At 59.7% G+C, this 12332-nt stretch overlaps 1 protein-coding gene across 1 annotated transcript in view; it reads right to left on the reverse strand.

The window, feature by feature from the left end:
• Nucleotides 1-3461, reverse strand: part of HIF3A (hypoxia inducible factor 3 subunit alpha) — a gene marked incomplete at both ends in the record, with an annotated part of 29796 nt that extends 26335 nt beyond the window's left edge. Inside the window, 2 exons of the mRNA XM_082299666.1 lie at nucleotides 1860-2050; nucleotides 3436-3461. Of these exons, the coding sequence (XP_082155792.1) occupies nucleotides 1860-2050; nucleotides 3436-3461 (217 nt within the window). The remainder of the gene's footprint in view (nucleotides 1-1859; nucleotides 2051-3435) is intronic.
• Nucleotides 3462-12332: the final 8871 nt, after the last annotated feature.

Consider the following 12332-nt stretch of genomic DNA (forward strand, 5'->3'; position numbering starts at 1 on the left):
GGGTTTGGGGGGAGTCTTGGGGGGTCTCGGAGGATTTGGGGAGGTCCGATGGATTTGGGGGGGGGGTCCCGTTGGCTTTGGGGAGATCCGATGGATTTGGGGGGGTCCCAGTGGTTTTGGGGGGGTCCCGCTGGCTTTTGGAGGGGTCCCGGTGGCTTTGGGGGGTTCTGCTGATTTTTGGGGATGTCTGATGGATTTGGGAGGGGGGGGTCCCAGTGGTTTTGGGGGGGTCCCGCTGGCTTTTGGGGGAGGTCCGATGGATTTGGGGGGTCCCAATGGGTTTGGGGGGAGTCTTGGGGGGTCTCGGAGGATTTGGGGAGGTCCCGATGGATTTGGGGGGGTCCCGATGGATTTGGGGGGGTCCCGGTGGCTTTTGGGGGGTTCGGGGGTTCCGCTGATTTTTGGGGGGTCCGATGGATTTGGGGGGGGGGGTCCCGATGGATTTGCGGGGTCCCAATGGGTTTGGGGGGGATCTTGGGGGGGGGTCTCGGTGGATTTGGGGGGGTCCGATGGATTTGGGGGGGGTCCCAGTGGTTTGGGGGGGGTCCCGCTGGCTTTTGGGGGGGTCCCGGTGGCTTTTGGAGGGGTCCCGGTGGCTTTGGGGAGATCCGATGGATTTGAGGGGGGGATCCCGATGGATTTGGGGGGTCCCAATGGGTTTGGGGGGAATCTTGGGGGGGGTCTCGGTGGATTTTGGGGGGGTCCCGGTGACTTTGGGGGGTCCCGCTGATTTTTGGGGATGTCTGATGGATTTGGGGGGGGGGGGTCCCGGTGGATTTGGGGGGGTCCCGGTGGCTTTGGGCAGATCCGATGGATTTGGGGGGGTCCCGATGGATTTGGGGGGGTCCCGATGGATTTGGGGGGAATCTTGGGGGGTCTCGGAGGATTTGGGGAGAATCTTGGGGGGTCTCGGAGGATTTGGGGAGGTCCGATGGATTTGGGGGGGGTCCCGATGGATTTGGGGGTGTCCCGATGGCTTTTGGGGGGGTCCGATGGATTTGGGGGGGTCCCGGTGGCTTTTGGGGGGTTTGGGGGTTCCGCTGATTTTTGGGGGGTCCGATGGATTTGGGGGGGGTCCCGATGGATTTGCGGGGTCCCAATGGGTTTGGGGGGGATCTTGGGGGGGTCTCGGTGGATTTGGGGGGGTCCGATGGATTTGGGGGGGGTCCCGTTGGCTTTGGGGAGATCCGATGGATTTGGGGGGGTCCCAGTGGTTTTGGGGGGGTCCCGCTGGCTTTTGGGGGGTCCGATGGATTTGGGGGGGGGGGGGTCCGATAGATTTTGGGGGGGTCCCGGTGACTTTGGGGGGTCCCGCTGATTTTTGGGGATGTCTGATGGATTTGGGGGGGGGGGGTCCCGGTGGATTTGGGGGGGTCCCGGTGGCTTCGGGCAGATCCGATGGATTTGGGGGGGTCCCGATGGATTTGGGGGGTCCCAATGGGTTTGGGGGGAGTCTTGGGGGGTCTCGGAGGATTTGGGGAGGTCCGATGGATTTGGGGGGGGGGTCCCGTTGGCTTTGGGGAGATCCGATGGATTGGGGGGAGTCCCAGTGGTTTTGGGGGGGTCCCGCTGGCTTTTGGGGGAGGTCCGATGGATTTGGGGGGGTCCCGCTGATTTTTGGGGGGTCCGATGGATTTGGGGGGGGTCCCGGTGACTTTGGGGGGTCCCGCTGATTTTTGGGGAGATCCGATGGATTGGGGGGGGGGGGTTCCGCTGATTTTTGGGGGTCCCGCTGGCTTTTGGGGGGGTCCCGGTGGCTTTGGGGAGATCCGCTGGATTGGAGGGAGGCGGGGGGGGGTATCCCGGTGATTTTATTTTGGGGGGGGGGGTGGTGGTCCCGGGGGGGGGGGGGGTCTCACCCGCGGCCAGCAGGCGGTGCACGCGCAGGTAGCTGATGGTCAAGCGCATGATGGACGCTTTGTCCAGGTGGGCACTGACCCCGCGGGCGAAGGGCAGTGCCAGGGCCAGCTGCCCGAACACCTCGGCCTCGCGGCTCCGCCGGCACCGCGCCGCGTCCCGGGAGCGCTCCCGGCGGCCCTCGGGGGTCGGCCTGGGGCGGGGACACCCCAAAATTTAACCCCCGAAACCCCCCAGCCCCGGCATCCCCAAAAAACCCCTCCCCGTATCCCCAAAATCCCACGGAACCCCCCCAAAACATCGCCCTCTGCACCCCCCCCGCATCCCGGGAGCGCTCCCGGCGGCCCTCGGGGGTCGGCCTGGGGGGGGGGACACCCCAAAATTTAACCCCTAAAACCCCCCCCTCTCCAGCATCCCCTAAAATCCCTCCCCGTATCCCCAAAATCCCACGGAATCCCCCCAAAACATCGCCCTCTGCACCCCCCCTGCATCCCGGGAGCGCTCCCGATGCCCCTCGGGGGTCGGCCTGGGGGGGGGGACACCCCAAAATTTAACCCCTGAAACCCCCCAGCCCCGGCATCCCCAAAAAACCCCTCCCCGTATCCCCAAAATCCCACGGAATCCCCCCAAAACATCGCCCTCTGCACCCCCCCCGCGTCCCGGGAGCGCTCCCGATGCCCCTCGGGGGTCGGCCTGGGGGGGGGGACACCCCAAAATTTAACCCCTAAAACCCCCCCCTCTCCAGCATCCCCTAAAATCCCTCCCCGTATCCCCAAAATCCCACGGAACCCCCCCAAAACATCGCCCTCTGCACCCCCCCCGCGTCCCGGGAGCGCTCCCGATGCCCCTCGGGGGTCGGCCTGGGGGGGGGGGGAGACCCCAAAAATTGACCCCAAACTGAACCCCAACCCCCCCCCGCCGCACCCCAAAATCCCGTGTTCCCGGTTGCCGTGGTTTCCCACCGTCCCATCTTGCCATTTTTCCAGGTTTTTCCCCATTTTTCCCCGGTTTTCCCCATTTTTTTCCATGGTTTTTTCCGTGTTTTTTCCATGGTTTTCCACGTTTTTCCCATGTTTTTCCGTGATTTCCTGTGCGTTCCCGCTCCCCTGTGCTCCCACCACCCCATATCCCCATTTTTCCCCCGTTTCCCCCCATTTTTTCCCATTTTCCCCCGTTTTCCCCATTTTTCCATGTTTCCCCATTTTTTACATGTTTCCCCCCATTTTTTCCATGTTTTTCCATGATTTCCCGCATGTTCCCATTCCCTGTGCTCCCACCACCTCATATCCCATTTTTTCCCCGTTTTTTCCCCATTTTTTCCCCATTTCTCCCCATTTCCCCATTTTTTCCATGTTTTCCCCCATTTTCCCCATTTTTTTTCATGTTTTTCCATGTTTTCCGTGATTTCCCGTGTGTTCCCATTCCCTGTGCTCCCACCACCTCATATCCCATTTTTTCCCCGTTTTTTCCCCATTTTTTCCCCATTTCCCCCCATTTCCCCATTTTTTCCATGTTTTTCCCCATTTTTCCCCATTTTTCCCCATTTCCCCCATTTCCCCCCATTTTTTCATGTTTTACCCATGTTTTTCCATGATTTCCCGCATGTTCCCATTCCCTGTGCTCCCACCACCTCATATCCCATTTTTTCCCCGTTTTTCCCCGTTTTTTCCCCATTTCTCCCCATTTCCCCATTTTTTCCATGTTTTCCCCCATTTTCCCCCATTTTTTTTCATGTTTTTCCATGTTTTCCGTGATTTCCCGTGTGTTCCCATTCCCTGTGCTCCCACCACCTCATATCCCATTTTTTCCCCGTTCTTCCCCATTTCTCCCAATTTCCCCATTTTTTCCATGTTTTTCCCCATTTTTCCCCATTTCCCCCATTTCCCCCCATTTTTTCATGTTTTACCCATGTTTTTCCATGATTTCCCGCATGTTCCCATTCCCTGTGCTCCCACCACCTCATATCCCATTTTTTCCCCGTTTTTTCCCCATTTTTTCCCCATTTCCCCCCATTTCCCCATTTTTTCCATGTTTTTCCATGTTTTTCCCCATTTTTCCCCATTTCCCCCCATTTTTCCCCCATTTTTTCCATGTTTTCCCCCATTTTTCCTCATTTTTTTCATGTTTTTCCCATGGTTTTCCATGATTTCCCGTGTGTTCCCATTCCCTGTGCTCCCACCACCCCATATCCCCATTTTTCCCCATTTTTTCCCCGTTTTTTCCCCATTTCTCCCCATTTCCCCATTTTTTCCATGTTTTCCCCCATTTTCCCCCATTTTTTTTCATGTTTTTCCATGTTTTCCGTGATTTCCCGTGTGTTCCCATTCCCTGTGCTCCCACCACCTCATATCCCATTTTTTCCCCGTTTTTTCCCCGTTTTTTCCCCATTTCTCCCCATTTTTCCCATGTTTTTCCCCATTTTTCCCCATTTTTCCCCATTTCCCCCCATTTTTCCCCCATTTTTTCCATGTTTTTCCCATGTTTTTCCATGATTTCCCGTGTGTTCCCATTCCCTGTGCTCCCACCACCCCATATCCCCATTTTTCCCCATTTTTTCCCCGTTTTTCCCCCATTTCTCCCCATTTCCCCATTTTTTCCATGTTTTCCCCCATTTTTCCCCATTTTTTCCATGTTTTCCCATGTTTTTCCGTGATTTCCCGTGTGTTCCCATTCCCTGTGCTCCCACCACCTCATATCCCCATTTTCCCCCATTTTTCCCCGTTTTTCCCCCATTTCTCCCCATTTCCCCATTTTTTCCATGTTTTTCCCCGTTTTTCCCCATTTTTTCCCCATTTCTCCCCATTTCCCCATTTTTTCCATGTTTTTCCATGTTTTTCCCCATTTTTTCCCCATTTCCCCCCATTTTTTTCATGTTTTCCCATGTTTTCCCCCTTTTCCCCCCATTTTTTCCCATGTTTTCCCCCATTTTTCCCATTTTTTCCCATGTTTCTCCGTGACTTCCCGTGTGCTCCCACCACCCCCTATCCCCATTTTTCCCCCGTTTTCCCCCTTTTCCCCCCATTTCCCCCCCGTTTTTTCCCCTTTTCCCCCCATTTTTCCCCCACTTTTTCCCATTTTTTCCATTTTTTCCCGTGTTTTCCCATGTTTTCCATGGTTTTCCATGTTTTCCAGGCGCTCCCGGGGCCCTGGGGCCGCGCACGTGCCGCGCCCGGGACGCGCCGTTCCCACCGCCTCATATCCCCATTTTTTCCCCTTTTTTCCATGTTTTTCCCCATTTTTTCCATCTTTTCCCCCTTTTCCCCCCATTTTTTCCATGTTTTCCCCCATTGTCCCCCATTTTTCCCATGTTTTCCCATGTTTCTCCGTGACTTCCCGTGTGCTCCCACCACCCCCTATCCCCATTTTTCCCCCGTTTTCCCCCTTTCCCCCCCATTTTCCCCCCGTTTTTTCCCCTTTTTCCCCCATTTTTCCCCATTTTTTTCCCATTTTTCCATTTTTTCCCATGTTTTCCCGTGTTTCCCATGGTTTTCCATGTTTTCCAGGCGCTCCCGGGGCCCTGGGGCCGCGCACGTGCCGCGCCCGGGACGCGCCGTTCCCACCGCCTCATATCCCCATTTTTTCCCCTTTTTTCCATGTTTTTCCCCATTTTTTCCATGTTTTCCCCCTTTTCCCCCATTTTTTCCATGTTTTCCCCCATTTTCCCCTATTTTTCCCATGTTTCTCCGTGACTTCCCGTGTGCTCCCACCACCCCCTATCCCCATTTTTCCCCCGTTTTCCCCCTTTTCCCCCCATTTTCCCCCCGTTTTTTCCCCTTTTTTCCCCACTTTTTCCTATTTTTTCCATTTTTTCCCGTGTTTTCCCGTGTTTTCCATGGTTTTCCATGTTTTCCAGGTGCTCCCGGGGCCCTGGGGCCGCGCCCAGGACGCGCCGTTCCCACCGCCCCATATCCCCATTTTTTCCCCTTTTTTCCATGTTTTTCCCATTTTTTCCATGTTTTCCCATGTTTTTCCACGTTTTCCCATGTTTTCCCATGTTTCTCCGTGACTTCCCGTGTGCTCCCACCACCCCCTATCCCCATTTTTCCCCCGTTTTCCCCCTTTTCCCCCCATTTTCCCCCCGTTTTTTCCCCTTTTTCCCCCATTTTTCCCCATTTTTTCCCATTTTTTCCATTTTTTCCCGTGTTTTCCCATGTTTCCCATGGTTTTCCATGTTTTCCAGGTGCTCCCGGGGCCCTGGGGCCGCGCACGTGCCGCGCCCGGGACGCGCCGTTCCCACCGCCTCATATCCCCATTTTTTCCCCTTTTTTCCATGTTTTTCCCCATTTTTTCCATCTTTTCCCCATTTTTCCCCATTTTTTCCATGTTTTCCCCCATTTTTCCCATGTTTTCCCATGTTTCTCCGTGACTTCCCGTGTGCTCCCACCACCCCCTATCCCCATTTTTCCCCCGTTTTCCCCCTTTCCCCCCCATTTCCCCCCCGTTTTTTCCCCTTTTTTCCCCCATTTTTTCCCATTTTTCCCATGTTTTCCCATGTTTTCCCGTGTTTCCCATGGTTTTCCATGTTTTCCAGGTGCTCCCGGGGCCCTGGGGCCGCGCACGTGCCGCGCCCGGGACGCGCCGTTCCCACCGCCCCATATCCCCATTTTTTCCCCTTTTTTCCATGTTTTTCCCCCTTTTTTCCATGTTTTTCCCATTTTTTCCATGTTTTCCCCCATTTCCCCCCATTTTTCCCATGTTTTCCCATGTTTCTCCGTGACTTCCCGTGTGCTCCCACCACCCCCTATCCCCATTTTTCCCCCGTTTTCCCCCTTTCCCCCCCATTTTCCCCCCGTTTTTTCCCCTTTTTCCCCCATTTTTCCCCATTTTTTTCCCATTTTTCCATTTTTTCCCATGTTTTCCCGTGTTTCCCATGGTTTTCCATGTTTTCCAGGCGCTCCCGGGGCCCTGGGGCCGCGCACGTGCCGCGCCCGGGACGCGCCGTTCCCACCGCCTCATATCCCCATTTTTTCCCCTTTTTTCCATGTTTTTCCCCATTTTTTCCATGTTTTCCCCCTTTTCCCCCATTTTTTCCATGTTTTCCCCCATTTTCCCCTATTTTTCCCATGTTTCTCCGTGACTTCCCGTGTGCTCCCACCACCCCCTATCCCCATTTTTCCCCCGTTTTCCCCCCCATTTCCCCCCCGTTTTTTCCCCATTTTTCCCCATTTTTTCCCATTTTTCCCATTTTTCCCGTGTTTTCCCGTGTTTCCCATGGTTTTCCATGTTTTCCAGGCGCTCCCGGGGCCCTGGGGCCGCGCACGTGCCGCGCCCGGGACGCGCCGTTCCCGTTCCCTGTTCCCGTTCCCGTTCCTGTTCCTGGCTCCGAGCCCGGGGGGCCGCGGCCGGGGGGACTCGGGGGCCCCGAGGGGGGGGGCGGTGATATGCAAATCTATGGTGATTTATGCAAATGAGAGGGCGGGCCTGGAGGGAATGGGCGGACTGGGACTGGGACCAGCACTGGGGTGTGACTGGGAGCGGTATAAAGGGCTGACTGGGACCAGTACCGGGCTCTGACTGGGAGCAGAACCGGGCTCTGACTGGGACCAGCACAAGGCGCAAACTGGGACCAGTACCAGGCTCTGACTGGGACCAGTACATGGCACTGACTGGGACCAGTACCGGGCACTGACTGGGACCAGCACAAGGCACAAACTGGGACCAGTACCGGGCACTGACTGGGACCAGCACAAGGCGCAAACTGGGACCAGAACCGGGCTCTCACTGGGAGCAGCACAAGGCGCAAACTGGGACCAGTACCAGGCTCTGACTGGGACCAGTACATGGCACTGACTGGGACCAGAACCGGGCTCTGACTGGGACCAGCACAAGGCGCAAACTGGGACCAGAACCGGGCACTGACTGGGACCAGTACATGGCACTGACTGGGACCAGAACCGGGCTCTGACTGGGACCAGCACAAGGCGCAAACTGGGACCAGAACCGGGCACTGACTGGGACCAGTACATGGCACTGACTGGGACCAGAACCGGGCTCTGACTGGGACCAGCACAAGGCGCAAACTGGGACCAGAACCGGGCACTGACTGGGACCAGTACATGGCACTGACTGGGACCAGAACCGGGCTCTGACTGGGACCAGCACCAGCTACAAACTGGGACCAGAACCAGGCTCTGACTGGGACCAGACTGGGACCAACACAAGGTGCAAACTGGGACCAGAACCGGGCTCTGACTGGGACCAGAACCGGGCTCTGACTGGGACCAGCACAAGGCGCAAACTGGGACCAGTACATGGCACTGAGTGGGACCAGAACCGGGCTCTGACTGGGACCAGCACAAGGCACAAACTGGGACCAGTACATGGAACTGACTGGGAACAGAACTGGGCTCTGACTGGGACCAGCACCAGCTACAAACTGGGACCAGAACCGGGCTCTAACTGGGACCAGTACAAAGCTCTAACTCGGACCAGTACAAGGTACTGACTGGGACCAGCACCGGGCACAGACTGGGACCAGCACCAGCCTTTGATCAGTACAAGGTGCAAACTGGGACCAGTACCAGGCGCTAACTGGGACCAACTGGGACCAGCACCGGGCGCTAACTGGCACCAGTACTGGGCTCTAACTGGGACCAGCACCAGGCGCTAACTGGCACCACCACCGGGCGCCAACTGGGACCAGTACCAGGCGCTAACTGGCACCAGTACTGGGCTCTAACTGGCACCACCACCGGGCGCCAACTGGGACCAGTACCAGGCGCTAACTGGGACCAACTGGCACCAGTACCGGGTGCCAAGTGGCACCAGTACTGGGCGCCAACTGGGACCAGCACTGGGCTCTAACTGGGACCAGCACCGGGCTCTAACTGGGACCAGTACCAGGCGCTAACTGGGACCAGCGCCAGGCTCTACCTGGGACCAATTGGGACCAGTACCAGGCGCTACCTGGGACCAATACCAGGCGCTAACTGGGACCAGCACCGGGCTCTAACTGGGACCAGTGCCAGGCTCTAACTGGGACCAGCACCGGGCTCTAACTGGGACCAGTACCAGGCGCTAACTGGGACCAGCACCGGGCTCTAACTGGGACCAATTGGGACCAGTACCAGGCTCTAACTGGGACCAGTACCGGGCTCTAACTGGGACCAGTACCAGGCTCTAACTGGGACCAGTACTAGGCTCTAACTGGGACCAGTACCGGGCTCTAACTGGGACCAGTACCGGGCTCTAACTGGGATCAGTACCAGGCGCTAACTGGGACCAGTACCGGGCTCTAACTGGGACCAGCACTGGGCTCTAACTGGGATCAGCACCGGGCTCTAACTGGGACCAGTACCAGGCTCTAACTGGGACCAGTACCGGGCTCTAACTGGGACCAGCACCAGGCTCTAACTGGGACCAGTACCAGGCGCTAACTGGCACCAGTACCAGGCTCTAACTGGGATCAGCACCGGGCTCTAACTGGGACCAGTACCAGGCTCTAACTGGGACCAGCACCAGGCTCTAACTGGGACCAGTACTAGGCTCTAACTGGGACCAGTACTAGGCTCTAAATGGGACCAGTACCGGGCTCTAACTGGGACCAGCACCAGGCTCTAACTGGGACCAGCACCAGGCGCTAACTGGCACCAGTACCGGGCTCTAACTGGGATCAGCACCGGGCTCTAACTGGGACCAGTATCAGGCTCTAACTGGGACCAGCACCGAGCTCTAACTGGGACCAGCACCGGGCTCTAACTGGCACCAGCACCGGGCTCTAACTGGGACCAGTATCAGGCTCTAACTGGGATCAGCACCAGGCTCTAACTGGGACCAGCACCGGGCTCTAACTGGGACCAGTATCAGGCTCTAACTGGGACCAGCACCGAGCTCTAACTGGGACCAGCACCGGGCTCTAACTGGCACCAGCACCGGGCTCTAACTGGGACCAGTATCAGGCTCTAACTGGGATCAGCACCAGGCTCTAACTGGGACCAGCACCGGGCTCTAACTGGCACCAGCACCGGGCTCTAACTGGGACCAGTATCAGGCTCTAACTGGGATCAGCACCAGGCTCTAACTGGGACCAGCACCAGGCTCTAACTGGGACCAGTATCAGGCTCTAACTGGGACCAGCACCGGGCCACGCCGCACGTGTCCCCCCAAGTCGCCCTCGAGCACGCGCCGTGACCCCCCCCGACACTTTTTGGGGAGTCCCGGGGGGGTCCCTGAGCCCCCGCAGCCCCCCCCTCACACAGGGGACCCCCCCCCTCCCCCTCGGGTGCCACGTGGGACCGACCCCACCCCCAATTCCGGGGGTCCCACCCCCAATTCCGGGGGTCCCACCCCGATCCGGGACCTTCCAGGGGGTCCCAAACTCCTCCTGTGTCCCCCGACCCCCCCCCCCCAGGACCCCCCGACCCCCCCATTCTGCCACGGGACCCCCCCCGGGACCCCCCTGACCCCGTCCTGCCCCTCCCGGGGGTCTCAGGACCCCCCACCCCACCCCCACCATTCCCGATCCCAAAAGGGGGCGGATCCCGCGTCCCCTCCCCTCCCCCCCCCCGCCATTCCTGTTCCGGGACCCCCCAAAATGAACCGGACCCCGCCCCCCTCCCCCCACCCGAGGGTCCCATTCACGGGACCCCCCCCCCCTCAAAGCCCCCCACCCCCCTCCGGGACCGATCCCGCCCCTCCCGGTGGTCCCGGGACCCCCCGACGGTCACGCTCCCGCCCCCACCCCCTCCGGTGGCCGATCCAGGACCCCAAAACCCCTCCCAGGGGGTCTCAACCCCGGGACCCCCCTCCTAAACCGAGCCACGACCCCTCCCCGACCTCCCAAATCCCTCTGAGAGCCCCCAAAACCCCTCTGAGATCCCAAAACCCCTCTGAGACCCCCAAAATCGTCCTGAGATCCCCAAACCCCCTCTGAGACCCCTCAAACCCCCTCTGAGACCCCCAAAATCCCCTCTGATGTCCCCAAAACCCCTCGGAGACCCCCCAAAACCCCTCGGAGAACCCCAAACCCCTCTGAGAGCCCCTAAAATCCCCTCTGCGACCCCCAAACTCCCTCTGAGAGCCCCAAAACCCCTCTGCGACCCCCAAAACCCCTCTGAGACCCCCAAAATCCCTCTGAGCCCCCCCAAACCTCTCTGAGCCCCCCCAAACCTCTCTGCGACCCCCAAACCCCCTCGCAGACTCCCCCAAAATCCCCTCTGAGATCCCCAAACCCCCTCTGAGACCCCCCCAAAATCCTCCCTGAGCCCCCCAACCGCGGGACCCCCATCCCGGGGGCGACCCCCGCCCCTCCCGGGGGTCTCATTCCCGGACCCCGCCCCTCCCCCTCCCCTCAGCCGGGGGTCGCTTTGCCGGGACCTCCCGTTCCCGGGGGTGGATCCGGGACCCCCAAACCCACCCCGTGGGGAGGGTCTCGGTCCCGGGGGGGGGTCTCAGCCCCTGGGGGGGGGGTCTGAGCCCCGGTATGAGCCCCCCCGGACCCCTCCCCCCGTACCTCGGTCCGGGCCGCCCGTCCATGGCCGCCGCCGCTGCCGCGCCCTCCGCACCCACCGCGCCGAGCCCCCTCCCCGGACACGCCCCCTCCTCGCAGGACACGCCCCCTCCTCGCAGGACACGCCCCCTCCTCGCAGGACACGCCCCCTCCTCCCGGGACACGCCCCCTCCTCCCGGGACACGCCCCCTCCCCGCAGGACACGCCCCCTCCTCGCAGGACACGCCCCCTCATCACAGGACACGCCCCCTCCCCGCAGGACACGCCCCCTCCCCGGACACGCCCCCTCCTCGCAGGACACGCCCCCTCCTCGCAGGACACGCCCCCTCCTCGCAGGACACGCCCCCTCCCCGGACACGCCCCCTCCTCACAGGACACGCCCCCTCCTCACAGGACACGCCCCCTCCTCACAGGACACGCTCCCTCCCCTCAGGACACGCCCCTTCCTCCCCGGACACGCCCCCTCCTCACAGGCTACGCCCCCTCTTCAGATACGCCCCCTTTCCCAGGCCACGCCCCCGGACACGCCCCCCTCCGCAGGCCACGCCCCTTCTCTGACACCCCCCTTCGCACCCAGACCACGCCCCCGCACCCAGACCACGCCCCCTCCGGGGACACCCCCCCCATAGGACACGCCCCCGGGTCATAGCGCCTTTCAGGACACGCCCACTCGTGGTTTTGGACACGCCCTCTTTTTGATTGACAGATTGTCCCCCTCCGTGACCACGCCCACTGCCCACCTAAAGGAGCGCACCCCCTCAGCTGTGACCACGCCCACAAAACAGCGGCCACGCCCCCCGGGAGACCCCCAAAATCCCCCCAAAATTCCCTCTGGGAACCCCAAAAATCCCCCCAAAATCCCCTCTGAGACCCCCAAAATCCTCTCTGGGACCCCCAAAACCCCGCTGAGACCCCCCAAAATCCCTCTGAGATCCCCCAAAACCCCGCTGAGACCCCCATAATCCCCCCTGGCACCCCAAAACCCGCTCTGAGACCCCCAAAATCCCCCCAAAATCCCCTGTGACCC

This window comes from Coloeus monedula, assembly GCF_965178545.1.
Source record: "Coloeus monedula genome assembly, chromosome: 33".
NCBI lineage: Eukaryota > Metazoa > Chordata > Aves > Passeriformes > Corvidae > Coloeus > Coloeus monedula.